Consider the following 17,103-nt stretch of genomic DNA (forward strand, 5'->3'; position numbering starts at 1 on the left):
CATATCAATCAACCACTAGACTTGTTTTACTTAACTAACACGTTTTACAACAGGAGCACATGTAACAATTTAACACATATAATATTTGCTCCAATGTTTTTTACTACTTCCAAATGTAAACATCTGGAGTTGAAAAAATAACAAACATTTATTAATACAAGGGACAGTCAAATGGAAACATTATTTTTTTTTTTATCTAGTAGAATTCTGCATGTAGGATTCTGCAAGTTTGCTGCACTTTAGCATAGGCCCATTGCTCATCGACATACATTTTTAAGTACGAGTTAGTGCTGTGCACCACAAGAAGAAGAATATTTGGAATGCAAGTGCAGTTACTTATGAGTCACTGCGAAGGTCTTTCCACCCATCTGCCTGTGACCTGAGGCAACTGTCGAACTTCCTCCTCTGCTTGAAATATTGCTGGCATGGTAAACATGCACAGTGAAAATGAATTTTCATTTGCAGAGAATGTCCATAGGATCTTGTCTTCCAGTACATTAAAGTGTGTTGCAAGTCCCCTGAGCTGGGCAATCTTCCCAGAGGCAGAGCTGCATGCCACCAGGTGCATTCCCAGGTTGCAGATAGGGGAATGGACAGCAGATAGTTGGCTAGCTGGAAACAGTCACAGACAAGCAGCAGCAAGATTGGAGGAGGCAGCTAATTATTGAGTGGCACCTTTACTTAGTAAGTACTGCACAACTCCTGTGAAGATCTTGTGATGTGGTGAAGAGGAGCTGCCACTAAATAAGCTCAGCTAGAGTAGGAGGGCCCTTTGATTGATTGATTGATTTAGTTTATTTTACTTCACATTTTGTGCCTCTTGACTAATTTGTGAAGATGGGGATGAGTGATGAAATTGATGAATGGACATTCACAAACAACCAAGCCCGAGCAGGATTCGAACCCTGGACCCTTGGCATTGCAGCACGATGTGCTAACCACTCATCCGCAGGATTCGGCAGGAGGGCCCTTTGGTCTTGGTGACAACCTACTAAAAGAAGGAATACACTGAGAGAAAACCATGGACAGAAAGAGCTCAGTAAGACATAGTGAAGCCAATTCCACTAAGGAGTAAACCTGATTCAAATACAAGGTCCTCCAATGAGATGTGGGTTAAGTCTAGGCCAGCACCCTATCTTGAAAAACTCATCTTGGTATAAAAGCTCAAAGAGAAGAGTAATTGGCTCGATTATGTTAAGATGACTAAGGCATGTCAATAGGGCTAGATCTGGTATCTTAGAAATCGTAACTTGGAATGTAACTACAATACTTGAGCCTGGAAAAATGTAATAAATAGCAAACTTGCATAATGATGACAAAAATTCAAATTTCTGGATTACAAGAAATTCGGTGATGGGGGTATGAGAAACAAGGACAAATGATTATTCAGTACACTATAGTTGTAATCAAGAACAAAGAGGAGAGTTAGGAACTGGTTTCCTTGTATTAAAAGATTTAGAAAGGAGATATATTTTGAATTAATGAATGAGAGGATTTCAAAACTATGTGTTAAAGAAAATTTTACAATATTAACCTTGTGAATATTCATTCTCACACAGAAGAAAACGATCAACAAAGAGACAAGTTTTATCGAGAATTGCAAGCAGTAGTGGACCAATCCCAAAACATGACATCATGATAATTTTATGGCATTTCAATGCCAAGGTAGGGACTGAAAATAGAGACAAGGAAATACCAGGTAAATTTATGCTTAATTCAGAATCAAATGATAATGGAGATCTAATAGCAAAGTTTGCAATTAAGAATAATAGGATTATAGCGAGCACTCAATTTCAACACAAACCAATCCACAAAGGAAGCTGGATATCCCCTGATAAAAGTACAACTAACCAAACAGACCATGTAATGATAAACCAAAGTACAAACATTCAAGATGTGAGAACACTAAGCGACTGTGATTCAGACCATTATCTGGTAAAAGGAATTATAAAACAAATACATAGTAATAAGAATGCAGTTAAAAACGCCAGAAATTAAAAGATGGAACAACTGCAACTTAAAATAAAGAAATGTCAGAAAATAGTTAGTACAAAACTTGCTGAGAACCTGAAAGATGAAGATATTGAGAAAGAATGAAGGCACATCAAACCAAGTAGAGTATGTGGAGCAAAGGAAAAGATGGAATATGAAACACGAAAAAATACAAATGAATGGTGGGATGAAGACTGTGTATGCCCAGGAAAAGAATAATGCAAGAAAGAAATGTATGCAAAGAAGAACCAGAACAAGTGGCTGGAGAATAAAGTAAAGGCAATAGAGAAGGCAAGATAAATCAATGAAACAGGTAAATTCTACGAAGACATAAAAACATTTAAAATGGAGCCTTGACAACAGATGCTAGTGTGTAAAGAAATATAATATCAGCGAGAAAACTTGAAAAAATTATTTCCATAAACTTCTGAATTTGGAAGTCAAGGACATGGAAAAAATTACAAAGGTTAAAACCAATGAAGAAAGAGAAACAGAAACAGGAAGAAATTTTCCAGATAATTAAAGAAATAAAGTTAAATAAATCCCCAGGAACTCATATTATATGTCATACAAAAAAAGCTGGAAAACTCTTTTTAATCTCATAAAAATATATGGATTTAAGAATAAATGACCAAATAATGGATGCAAGGTATAATTTACGCCAGGTATAAAAAAGATGATCCCAGATGCTGTGAAAATTATAGGGGAATAACATTACTGAACGTAAGTTACAAAATATATTCTTCATTATAGTACAATAGACTCATGAAAGTGGAAGAAATAAAACTAGGAGACTTTAAAATGGGATTCCGACCTGACAGGTCAACTGTAGACAATAGTCACGTAATTAAAAAAAATATATATGAAAAATGCCGTGAATATAATACAGCAGAACCCTGATTTTTACATTCCCGGACTTTACATTTTTCCACATTATACAGTCCCTACAAAAAGTTTAACACCACCTTGTCATGTGTTTTTCAGACAAACAGAAAAAGTACATATGCGAGTGTTTTTCATGAAATAAACACTTTAATACAAAATTGGAATTATTATGTAATGTTATTGAAAGGTACATGAAGATCAAGAAAGTGTAAGGTCATATAACTAACAGATGCAACTAAAGGTACAATTTGTAAAATCATTAAAATTGTACTTTGAAAATATACTTGGAAACATCATTCACCTGATTTCAGGAGAAATGTAAGTGTGAAATTTTAATAGTCAATAGGTCCACCTTTAAGTTTCAAGTACATTTGCACACATTTTCTCATGCTGTGGACCAATTTCTGGCATTCTTGGGGAGTAATCTCATTCCATACTTCGGAGATCTGTTCACAAAGTTTCTGAACATTCCTTGGCTGGCATCTGGCTACATGACGACCAATGGTATTCCATAGGTTTTCTATAGGATTCAGGTCCGGACTTCATGATGGCCAAGGCAACAATGGGATTTCCCTCACTTGAATCAAAGCCATTGCTGCTGCTGACATGTGGCAAGTCTCGCGATAATTCGGTCCTTGTGTACAGACATTACCCTGGGGCGGTCGCAGCATGGTATATCAACCACTGTACCGTGCTGCTTGAATTTGTCTATTGTGTTCGCCACGCAGCTTTTATTCACATTCAATGCAACTGCAATTTCTCTGAGACCTATTGCATCTATACATACCAATTATTTGCAATTTCATGACCACGGGCACAGATTTTTTCCCCATTATCAAGTAGATTGCGATTCAAACAGCCCGTTTATTATCAAGCGTAACAAAAACAGGTTTGGACTTGCACAATGCTCCTACTCTAGATATGTCTTTCTGTGCCATCTATTGACACACATTTCAACTAATGACTGATAAAATTTGTTCACTCTAGTGCAGTCGCTGAGGAAGATATTGTTATCTGAAGACCTCTCAGTTTTCGCTGTATTTTTTTATTTTGCAAATTTTAGAAAAAGAGAATATAAAACACGAGATTTTTTTTTCATTCTTTCTTGTGCCAAAACCTTCGTTCATGTTCCACAAAACTGGAAAAAATTAAGTACTGTCATAACAACATCTGTTACGTGTATACACATTCATCTGTATTTAAAAATGCTCAAATTTTCAGTTAAGAAATTTGATTTTCCACTTTCATATCTCAAGAACTACAAGACATATACCAATATTTTTTTTGGCAATATATGGCTCACACACTATATTACTTCCACACAATTTCACTCCATATTTGTACCAAAAACTTTCAGTCAGGATTCATATATATGAAAAAAGTTGGTGGTCTTAAAACTTTTGGTAGGGACTGTACATTAAATCTAGATGGACCCAACATAGGAAAATGTTATAAATTTTTTTTTCGATTTTACATTTTTCCACATTTTAAGTCTTTCTGGTATGATCCCCTGAAAAATGTAAAATCAAGTTCTACTGCATTGACATCCAGAACATTTTTAAAGATTTTAAACAAGCGTTTGACAAAGTAAAGACGATGTACAATAGTTAATGATGAAATGTGAAGCATAATCCATAATGCTGCGCTAGGGGTCTAGAGTAGACAACATGGCGGACAAGAAAGACAACACAACAGTGATCAGCAACTGTGCTATTTTTTGCTGAAGTGAAGAGCATTGTTGTGACTCACGCACTTTTGTGCACATTTCCATACTCAGTGGGCCCCCTCTAGAAAAACGATCCACAAACTGAATGAAAAGTTTTGAATGGAAGGAACGGTATTGGAATCGAAGCGTGATCATCCCAAACCTGTGTGTTCACCTGAGAATAACGAAGCTGTTTGAGTCGCCATGCAGAGGAGTACTGGCAAATTAGCTACAAAATCAGCAATACACCTAGGGAGATCATGATGCTCTGTTCAAAGGATTCTTAAAAATGATCCCCATATGTATCCGCACAAGATTATCATTCTGCAAAAACTCACAAAAGAAAAAAAACAGCACAGAATTGCCTTCATTCATTGGGCTGAGGATAACAATGCAACACTGAACAACATTTGGTTCTATGATGAGGCACACTTTCATTTGGATGGTGTGGAAAAGATTATCTGAAGATTTAATGAAACTGAGAAGACTTATGGTTCAAGCTTGCAATGAAATTACGGAACTCATGTTACTCATGTTCACTGGGTTACCAATAACAATGGTGGTGATATTGAGCATGTATTGCAGTAGTGCATTCTCCCAAAGTGTAACCTTGTGTGTGACATAAGTTTAATTGAAAGCTTCTTTATCATATAGTTGTTATCCAAGAACAAAACGGGGGTTGATTTTGTGTGCCAGCCTGTATGTATATATGCTGATAACGTGCTAATATTCTCTAGAACACATCAAGCCATGATAGATACTTTCATGAAATTAAAGAAAGATTCTGAAGAACCAGGCCTAATTATAAATTCATCAAATCAAAATATATGAGATGTTCAAGAAAACAAGTAGGAAATCAGATAATTTTACAAGAAGGGGCAGAAATTAAAAATTTTAATTCTTTCAAATATCTTGGAGTTATAGTAAGGTAAAGTTCCCTGTGAATACAGCATCATGCAATGAAGGCACATTTTAGGGGAGGTGGGAGTAGGGTCCCATATATTCTTGATCTTGGCAATTTTCAAGGTGATGTGATCAGCACCATGCCATGGCCACTTTTACACCCAAGGGTTGTCCCCAGGTACCCATTGATTTGAGTCTGGGTGAGTCCCAGATATGGGGACAAGGGTGGAAAAATTCCAACCTTAGATCACCCACCCTGGGTCTCCCGCATGGCAGTCAGATGCCCTACCAACTAGACCACCATGGCTCTTCTCTTGGAGCAATAGTAAACTAAAATAATACTGTAGAAGAAATAGAGGAGAGAGTTACAACAAGGAATAAAGCATATTGTGCACATAATTCCTATTTACATCAAAACTGTTATGAAAGAATTAGAAGTTAAGACTACATAATACCATTCTAAAACCAATGGTGACACATGACACATGGTTGTGAAACCTTGGTATTAGAAAATCAGATTGAACAAAGACTGTTGATCTTTGAAAGAAAGATAATGTGGAAAATTTTTCACCCGACTAAAATTGACAATGAAGTATGAAGAAGAAAAACAAACAAGTTGTTGATCAAACTCAAAAATATTGTAAGAGAAATAAAAGCTAGAAGAATTGCATAGATAGAACACACAGAAAGAATGCAGCAAAACAGAGTAACAAAGAAAATAACCTCAAGGAAGCCAATCTGAACAAGACCAAAAGGAAGGCCAAACATTAAGTGGTAAGATGATGTACAATCAGAGAAAGTAGTTTGTGGGCCACATGAACTACGATATCGTAACATCTCAAAGCCTGTCGTCTATGAAACAAAAATAACAAAATTGTCGCTCAGGTTTGCCTGGTGAACCTGGCTGCTTGGGAACGATTGAGTATTGACAGCAGCATGAGTCATACAAGAGACAAAGGTAATCTATATGTGGTCATACCCTCAGGCCCAGCCATGACAAACAACAGATGGGTGTCGTGACCTCCAGAAAAAGTTTCAGGAATTGGTTTCTTAATAACAGCTACTCATAAGGAAATGTTCTGTTTACTGATATTAGAGTCATTGTCAAGAAAGTTCACTGAAGTGGTGGTTTTCATCAAATCATCACCGCACAACACATGCTGTCATTTTAAAATTCTTTGAAAAAGATTAGAGTTAAAACAACTACTTGACAAATCATAAGACGAATCAATATTCATTAGTCCTAACTTAGAATTTTGTGTAAGGCATCATGTCCTATCATCCATTTCATAACTTCATTAATCATCCTCATCACCTTAGTTGACACAAGTGCTAGAAAAGCAATATAAAATATGCAAAATTAAGAAATTAATAAATGACATTTTCAGCGATTTCACGCAGCGACTCAGTTGCATGTAGAAAGAGTTTCTTTAATTGAAAACCAAGGCCCACCTCGTTCTGCTTCATTGTCAATTTCCCTCCACTTTCTCTGCCGCAATTAGCCTGATGTTGATTAATGCAACATTAATTTAAACAACCAACCAATCCACAAAGTGCATGAAAGCGGTGCACATTATGAATAGACAAACTATGTGATATTATGATAATTTAGAATTTAGTAATAAAATGGGAATTTTGAGGGGGTCCAGTTAAGTAGCTGCATGATTCATGCACATATATTATGTAATCTCAATATCATCAAATTGTACGAAGTGTGTACGTAAAGTGCCAGTCCCCGTGATGGAATATGTGGCGAAAAGCTAGGGCTTTAAGATCAAATTTGCTTTGTATTGCTTTTATTAGTAATTGCTTCAGTTTTCTTCCTCTGTAGTTTAATTATTCATGACGACGATTTATGATTACATTAAACACATGAATGAACATACACAATGAACCCATTTTGGTCTGGACACAAACTCGGAACCTTGTTTGGCAAGAAATGCAAATTCTCCATAAGGAATGGGTGTTTAATTGGAGTTGTTCCTCTACTTCCGTCATTTTGTCACTAATGTATTTCTTTAATATACAACAATCAATCACAACTGCCTAAAAAAATATTATACTGCATTTTCACATGCATATGTTTTTTGATGGTTAGTGTGTGAACTATGATTCTTTGTGATTCGTGTGTAGTTCAAGATAGGAAAAATTCTCGTGGAATGATCAAGGCTATAAGAATTCAGACCGTGATGGACTGGATAGCACAGTGCTATGATATCTGATGTCCTGGGTTTGAATCTCGCTGTGGGTAGGGGTGTTCTTTGTGAGTGCCCCTTCATCAACCATCATATCAACCATCCTCGTCGTCACGATTAGCAAAAGGTGACAGAAAAAATACGCTAAATAAGAAAATAAAAAGGGGCTATAAGAAGCATTCTTATTTCCGGACGTGTCCTACATTTTTGAGTTGTGTCTGGCCTCCGGAAGGAATTTGAAAGAAACCACAAATGTCTTATATTTTGGGAACACGTAACTTCAAATTAGATGGAGAAACAGAAAATCGGAGGGAAGTCTGAGCTAACGTGGTTCCTTGGAGAAGTATGCTCAAAACAAAGAGTGTGCACGATTTCTACTGGATGTTTGAAAAAGAAAATCCAATCCCAACTCAGAAATTACTTCCCAATTCTCTAGATCCAGAAAAGTCCGGATATATGTATAAAAATGCTTACTTTGTGAAGTTTTTCGATACTATAGGTGTCGGTAATTTGTTCGAAGTAACAAGTTTCATTCCAGAAATTACATAAACAGTCCTTGGAGAAATAAGGCACAAAATTCTGGTTTTTCCAAGTGTTAGGTAGAAGTCTTTTACATTTCAATAACCAAGAACTTCCTGACTTTGGTTACGAAATTGTGAACTTTTTCCTTCCCAAATTCATGGAGTTTTCCCTTCGTGGCCCAGCCTCGATGAAAAACTTTCAGTCTTGCATACAAAAGTTGAAATCACATACAGCCGCGCTATTAATTAGAAGTTGGGGAATTTTTGTACTCAACAATTAACTTGAACATTAAGTTTTGAGCTGAAAATGTGTCATATTCTTGTTATATGCTAATATGTGCTAGTAACCTATTATATTTACTGCAAATCAGTTCATGCCCAACATTTGCTGAAGAGTGATCTGATAGCCCTATGTATCATGAAAACTTGATTGATTGATTTGGTGTTTCAAGTCCACTTTATGCACAGTAAGTCTAATTGGGACTGGACGTACAGTTTAAAGTATGATCCGAACCACTATGTGCCTCCACCGGGAATCGAACCCGGGACTAATTTGTTACAAAGTGTCAAAGCTACCACTGAACCATTGGGGAGGCCCTATCATGAAAACTGTTTTTATTCAATTTCCAATATAATTTTTTCCAACATTTCCTTCATCTTCTATTCCCTTGTTATTACCTACCACCAATCCTTACATGACTTTTTCTTCCGTGCTCGACCTTTGGGTTCAGAAATGTCTACAAAAACCCCCATCTCCTGCATGTAAATAGCAGGCAACAAAACACTGGAGAAAAAACCATAATGTATACAACTTGTTTACTACACATTTTACGAAAATGTTGGAATGTTAGCTTTATATAACTGTGGACTGGAACGAACAAAATAAAATACCTGTTTTATACGCACACTGGAATGAGCGCAGGCCTGCTGTGAGTCACTCTGCCAGTCAAGGTGACTGATCGAAGGAGTTTGAGCTTGCCAAAAGCACGCGTCTTATCTCTGCTCAAGGAAACACGGAAATCTTTGTTACTACGTAAGGAGTAGTATCATTTTCTATTGGAATTAGATTTCGTGATGTTTAAAAGATATCATAACAATATGTAATTCTCTTTTGTGACCTACACTGAACTTATGTTAAAGTTTCATAAAGATGTGAAACTGGAAATTTAGAGATTCTTCTTCCTTACGATTTCTTAACAACCGAAGAGTGTGGTGAACGTGAAACTACTTATTGTTCGCAACAATGATATGTATTACAGTCATTACAGATATACATCGCAGAAGACATATTTATCAGATACACAAATAGTCTCTAATCAAAAACCTATTGCATCACAGGAAGTAATTTTTAAGACAATTCTACCACGTATCCAACGTAACCAATATTCACATTGATTCCAAGCTTCTGTTTGAGTTACTTTGAGTCCCATTTCGTAAATCTTACAATAATCGCGAAGATTAAGATGATGGGGCGTGATTCGAATGCAATACTACATTTAAGCCTCAACAGGTTTCAAACCTGGATCCTCTGGCTTTGTAGAGAGTTACGATGAGTTTTATTTTTACTATTAGGACTGCACCTACAGTTTAAAGTGGGATCCGAAACACTATGTGCCTCCACCGGGTATCGAACCATGGACTCCTTGATTGCAAGGTGACGACGCTACCATTGCGCTATCGGAAAGGGTAAGAGAAGAATGAAAGTAGCAGAACGACTAAGCTATTCTTTAGTCAACATTGGGATTGTTAATGAATATCAGTTGAAATTGGAAGAAAACCTACGAAATTTCCAGAGCACGTTACAGGTCGTTAATTTTTCTCTTTCCACACATTACTTTGAGACTAGATATTTGCATGCTAAGATGTAGAGAGTGATACTTTTTCAGTGTGTGAAATTGACATTTATTTCTGATACGAAAAATTGGAGAATTGAGTAGTGTGAAAAGGATCATCTCATATGTTTGAATTACACACACACAGGATATCGGCCGTTGTTTAACGAAATATAACATGTATGAATTGTGTCAAGATAAATTGGAGCCTATTCACATCCCTGCGGAACTTGGAAGAAAGTCCACGTAGAGATTGGAAAGTTGTGTTCTGACAAAATAGGGATGTTATAGTATATTAAAAAGCAAAGTGCTACCTTGTGCTTTGCACCAAGCCATGAAGGCGTGTAGGGGGTGTGGAGTTAAGGCCCCACGCGTTCTTGATCAGACCGAAGGTGGGGATGATCTGATCATCAACACGCCCCTGGTCACCTATACGCCCCTGAGTTTCCTCCAGATACCCACTTTATACGACACTGGGTGGGCATCAGAGCCATTTGAACAAGTGGACAAAATCCAGATTCTCTCCCATCAGTGATTGAACCCAGATCTCTCGCATGGTAATAAAACGCCCTAACGACTGAGCTACTGCAGCACATATAGTATAGTAGCCTATGTAATTAAGGCAAGAACTACTTCAGTGTTTCTTTCAATGTTTTTAGGCGAATCATTTTTGGACATATAATGTGTAGCTCTTGTCGGTTCTGCAACCTGGCTTGAGAAAAGGCAATTTTCTGACGAATAATATTCCACCTCACAAATCACATGGCTTTCCTACACTTCCTGTGTCTGTTGGCTATTGCATGAAAGACGAGTTGCTCTTGAGACAGACAGAATCACTCGATCACCTAAATGTGCAGTGTGTGTTGCCTACCCTTCTGGCATTATTTACTGCCATTAAAGTCTAATGGGGAAGAACTTTTTTCCACCACTGTGCTGGAAGATCTGAAAACAATGATGATAAAGAATTGGAAAAGATGTGTGCAAGATAGAAGAGAGTGGATGAAATATCATTGAGCAGGCCAAGACTGATATAGAGTTGTAGACCATATGAAGAAAAAGAAGTTTTATGTTATGCTCAGATAGGCTAATTAAGGCAGGACTTACAGTGTAAGTGCAATCTGTACTACTGTGCAATATGCCTCCACTGAACAAGGGACCTCTTTCTTACAAGCTTTACCAGTATGTCACAACATCCTAATAGTGGCAATAGAAATGACAACGACATAAATTTTCCTTGGACATTACATTTCCAAACATTTGCTCAAAGCAAATCTAGCAAATTCCACACAAAGTCTTATCCTCTACATGAGCACTAAGTTAAAAAATTCCCCCCCAATACTCCATTTCATTCCCTTATCTGCTACTTTAATAAAGGAAATTAAATGATTATAAAGGTACCTGTTGGGTCCAACAGTAGTGAAGAGACCTCGTCTGGTTTCATCTCTCTTGTTACATTACGGAACTGTGAGACTTTTTCTTCAAAGACTTGCTGGAATTTTTTCCCTTCAGGCACGGTAAATAAAGACTGGAAGAAACAAAAATTAAGCATGTATTGAATAAATTCTAGCAATACCAACTGCATATTTAACTTATTAACATAGTAATGTTAAGTCCTTCACATTTTCTTGCCTGAGGATTTAAATGATACAAAGAGTGCCCTACACATAGAAGTAAGCTAACAGAACGAGTTTTTTACCCACATATGAAAATAGAAGCATTTGTGTGTCTCATACAAATATGCAGAATTTGCTTTGTGAAATAAATGCATAAATTATATATATAAAAAACAACATGTAAATAATTTATCTAACCATTGAAATTCTCTCACTTTCTTTCCAATTTTTCAAATCTGTCACCACCTAAATACAGGCCAGTATGCTGTCTTACGTACTGGCCCATATACTCTGGACACCAGATAAATATCCCGAGCTGCCTCATACATCGCCACTAAGAAACCTGCCTCCAGTATTCATTACCCAATATAACCCCCACATCAACAAAATCAAGCACATGCTATGCTACCTCCTCCCCATTCTCCACAGTGATCCCACAAGCAGAAACATCTTTTCCAACAACCCCACAGTTGTTTTCACACTACCTCCCTCCCAACCCAAAACATTCTGGTCAACAACACCCCTTCACCAAACAACCAACATCCTCTACCCACAAATGCAACCATCCTAGGTGCAACTCTTGGTTCATTCTCATCACTTCTCACACCCTCCAGATTCACATCACCACTGGTAAATTCACCCCCACTACAAATAGTCAGGCCACACCTCAAACCTAATCTACATCCTCACCTGGAGCATCTGTGGGGGTAACCTCCACTGCCCTCAACCCCAGAATCAACAACCACTGTGCCTCCACCCACAAACTGGACTTGACTGTTGCTGTCAATGTCATCACAACATCCCTTGCAATGACTGGTTCCAGGTAGCAATCATCCACCTTTTACTCCAATGTACAAACACCTCAGTAAGCAAAAGATGGGACAGGGCCTACACATCAGCCATGAGTGCAACCACACCCCTGGCTTGAACAAGGTCACCCAGTAACTTTCTCAACCACACCCATCTCAAACCGCAACCCTCTCTTTACCTCTCCCAACCCACCCCCCTGACCCCACCTCAAGCCACCACTCAAGTTTTCAAGCTGCCTGGTGTTTTTCTATACTTCTACATCTTCGATCTAGACCTATCAATGCTGCAGGTCCCTGATTTCTGTTTTCGCCTATTCTTCTAACACTGACGATACAGCTTATGGCCACAAAAATGTTAGTTTTTCTAGTGTCTGTTGAGTGTTTCCTCTTCCCTATTTTTACTTTATACACATAAGCGCACACAAATTGTAATTTATGTATTAAAGTGATGTGTTCCTAACCTAAGGGAAACTCAGCACATCTCACTGTGCTTTCACACAGCTTGAATTTGTTCCAATGAATCTAATAGGAATGTATGTACACTCACCTTGAATTTACGATAAATGAAATTTGCCTTGATTTGTATCTTCTCTGTCTTTGAAGTAAACAGGACCTGCAAGAAATAACTGAAGTTGTATCTACAATCATGGCCAAGTATCACTCCCACATAATAGATCTTACAGTAAGAGGCACTGCATTCTAGCAAATTTCGAAACAAAACAAAAAATCAATGCAAGGAGTAAACTTCATTAATATCTAGTTTTCACAGAAAAGTAGATTAAAAAGAACTTTGTAAGAATCTATGACAGGGTTCCCACATATTTTGGAGAAAACAAGTTCCCTGACTGTTTCTGGTTACTTCATAATAAATTTTTGGACCATTCTGCAGTGTCTTAACATGCTAATAATGAAGTTGTGGTGTTAAACTACACTTGGTATTGAAGAAAAATGAGTTTGTTCAACATTTTTCAAAAATACAGAGGTTGTTTCCGATCTATGGTGACGAAATTGCACACCTTGTGCAGCACCACCAAGTGGGAAGAGAACGAAGCTGCCAGTCATGTGGGCACATTGGACTGTTGACTGTGCGTGACAGGTGTAGTCATTGCATATCGGGAAGAATGCCACTGAAAATCAGTGCATCTTAGGAGGGTTACATAATTGCACTTTCCTACGTAAACTACAGTTATAGTGCCATTAAAAAACTGTCCAAGGAGAGTGAATTCACTGTGTCCAAAAGCGGCATATCACGGGTGTTGAAAGAGGCAGGTAAGGCAAGGCGTGGGATGATTCGTGTGGGGCAGAAACAGGCCAACCCTCGGCCTGCCACTAGCTGCACACCAGCTACAATTCAGGATGCTGGTCACCAGAGAGAATCCAGCCACACAGAGAAGTATCGCAAACTGGTTACAAACATCACTGAAGACAGTGCACACCAACATTGACCACGATTTGGGTTTGGAAAAGTGACGCAAGGGGTGTGTTCATAAGCTCTTGCCAAAACACATCCAGGAACGTTGCCGCAACTGCCGAAGGCTTTATGAGCGGCACCTGTCAGGTGAAAAGTGGAAGTTCGTTGTTACATTGGACGAGGCATATGTTTATCTTGATGACTGTCACAAGCCACGTGCAATTTTTTATCCATCGACAGGTGCAAGGGACTTTCAAAGATGGTTCACTGAATGTAAGGAAAGTTTTGGCATCACTACGGGAGGGATCAGAATCGTGTGTGGGTGCATCAAGACAAGGCGTCAAGTCACACATTTAGCTCAACTCGCCTCTTCCTCCAACAAATGCCAGAAGAAACTAGAATTCGTGCCATTCCTTTCACAGACATTCCAGTGAAGTCAAATGATACCTCGCCAATGGACTTTTGCACCTTCGGCCTACTGAAACGAGCCTTGTCTCACAGGAGACCCCACACCATTGAAGGGCTATGGAAAGTCTGTCAGAAGGAGTCCTTGAGGCTACACACTTTTTTTAAAAAAATTGGATTACGTCTAGTGCTAATTTTTGGGCAAATTCGCTCAATATTACATGTGCAAAATTTCAGTTCGATCGGTGCATGTCTTCAGGTGTCGCATCATACCTAAAGTTTGAAAAAAATTGAAAAAGTTAGTTTCAGTGAAAAATATTAAAAAAATATTTTTTTCCCTAGTGATGGTATTTTGCATGTAGATCAACTCTAAATGATGTAAATAACGCTAGAAATAATAATAATGAGTATTGCCAGACCTCTTTAGGCATACTTAAGGCCTAAACTTAAACCAAAATTTGCGAAAAATAGATTAATGGATTGGATTGGATACAAGAGCTTTCTTGTACGGATATATTAGGTTTGTATAATTTTTATTAGTCAAATATTTTTTTTAAGATATATTTTGTGTTTGAAGTGTGTGAAGCAATAATTTTTTACATTGATCATGCCCGAGTTTAGCTCATTACTCACCGGCTAAATAAATTATCTGAAAATCTTTTCTTCTCACGCCTAGCACAATATTCCTTAATAACTACGTCCCCATGTTATTGCTACGAAAGTGTTATCAGAAAGAAAAACAAAAGTCCAGTCTACTTTGCTGCGAAGTCTGAGCTACAGGGGAGGTGGGTGAATCAACCCAACTCCCCTGCTGCAATGCATAACGGAATCACCCAAGTTGCAAATATCAACAACAGATTAGTATCAGTTTCAGTGCTGCCAGAGTGATTGTGTGGTCTGGTTGTGGTTAGTTCCTTGCACTCGGAAGCACATTGTTTGTTTTCAGTTTTAACATCAATCGTTCTTATACTCTAGTGAAACTATTTTAAGTGGAAGTATTAGTTATTGGTATTGTGTTTCATTTACTACTAAAAGTGACTTATTTCGTTAAGTGATATTGACTGTAGTGTTTGGAAGTGGAACGTGCGTCAGTGGTTCATTATCGTGGATCAATGGCCAAGAAGACAAGTTTGAGATCCAGTGATTTTGTTCACGACATAATTGGAGTACTACAGGAACTTGATGAAGCGCAGTTGCTGACTGTGGCTTCTGTCCTTAAACTTTCTTGTGTGGGAGAGATAGAAGATTAAAAGATAGCTCGATTCCAAAAAGGATCCATCTGCAAAAGAAATAGCTAAGTTAGTTGCCCGTAAAGTATCCAGATTTGGAACAAAGTTTCGATTAGTGGAGAAGCTGTCTTAAGTGAACGGAGAATCATAGCCCGAATATTGGAGTATCATTCACAAATCCGTCAGCTTCAGAAGTCGTTACAAAGGCCATCGAATGCTTCTAAAGTTGACTGAATTTCAGAACACTGCTAATACAACTTTGTTTGATATAGCAACGTGCAAGTGTGTTCATTGTTAACTTGTTCATTGAAGTTGTGTAAAAAGGAAATTCGTTCCTTCCTTGGAAATACCCTTCTTGATTGATCAGCGCACTAAAAGGAAGATGTTTATTGGAAGCTTAGACATAAAAGAGACTGAACATCGACTAAGAGAGACTCGTCGTAAAGAAGAGATATCAAAACCAAATGAAAATCATGGAGGTGCCTGAAGTTCTACCGCTGCAGTTCTTACAAATGAAACTGAGATGGAGGGAGCTTCAGATTCAGACAAGGAGTTCAACCCTTCTAAAAGACAAAAAAATTCGACAGAACCCTTCCAGCAAATGAGACTAAAACTTCCTAACTTCGCAAGTGCGGTTTAAAAGACCCAAATTTTTAAACGGAAAGCCGCTCTTCTAGCTTCATCTCTTTTGGAAGATGTAGGCCTTGTTACTGCTGATCATAAGGAGAAAGTGATAGACTCAAATAAGGTTCTTATTAGAGAGAAAAATAAATTAGGTGAAACCATTGCAGAGGAAGCTGCATCATCACTTAAGTCCAGAGGAGTGAAAGGACTTTATTTTGATGGAAGTACAGCACCTTGAATAAAATAGTGTGGAAAACGGCACCTGTTCTGGGCTCTCTGGCTGGTTCCACTCGAATAGGATACCGCTAGAAGCGCTGGTGTCAGTACAGCTGCATGGCATTCGTCTGCTTATAATGGAAGTAAATGGAGTTTTCGCTGCAACGTCTGTTTCTTTTATATGAAGCATTTCTATGAATGTGATAATTGCTATAATATTTGGTACAGTGGTCGCGAAGATATTAACGAACATTCTAGACAGTCGACTATGTCCTGTTATTGTTATACTTTCATTAATAATACGGGAGAAAAAATATGCGTTGAATGCTCTTGGTAACTAAATTTTTGTGTATGACTTAGGTTCATTATTATTATCATAATTTGTTTTAAGATATACACACTGAAGCATTTGTATTTTTGGTCTATTTTCTTCCGCTTTAAACTAATTGTGGCGATAATGATGATTGCAAAAAACAACAAGGGGAAACCAAGGGTGCCCCAAGGCCAATGGTGCAATCCCCCAAAATCATGTCATGCATCCCCCCCAAATTATATTTTTCACGCACTCAAAGCATATAGTAATCCCCACACAGTAAAGCTCAGGGCGATAATATAATACGGTTCCTCTTTCAAAGAACTCACTCACCCCCCCCCCAAATTTCTTGTGGTAAATATAATTATTTTAGTAACCCATAACAATAATTACCTGGATTTTATCTTCAGTGCAAATTTAACTTATTAAAGTAAAATTTTTCTGTGACAT

The 17,103-nt window shown here is 37.8% G+C and overlaps 1 protein-coding gene across 1 annotated transcript in view; it reads right to left on the reverse strand.

Moving 5' to 3' along the window:
* Nucleotides 1-343: 343 nt before the first annotated feature.
* LOC145983621 (uncharacterized) overlaps nucleotides 344-17,103 on the reverse strand; it is a 125,096-nt gene continuing 108,336 nt past the window's right edge. The window contains exons 8-10 of the mRNA XM_083116683.1: nucleotides 13,003-13,068; nucleotides 11,432-11,558; nucleotides 344-612 (exon numbers count right to left, since the gene is read on the reverse strand). Of these exons, the coding sequence (XP_082972809.1) occupies nucleotides 344-612; nucleotides 11,432-11,558; nucleotides 13,003-13,068 (462 nt within the window). The remainder of the gene's footprint in view (nucleotides 613-11,431; nucleotides 11,559-13,002; nucleotides 13,069-17,103) is intronic.

Source organism: Lepisma saccharinum, chromosome 2 (genome assembly GCF_977018435.1).
Source record: "Lepisma saccharinum chromosome 2, izLepSacc3.1, whole genome shotgun sequence".
Taxonomy (NCBI): Eukaryota; Metazoa; Arthropoda; class Insecta; order Zygentoma; family Lepismatidae; genus Lepisma; species Lepisma saccharinum.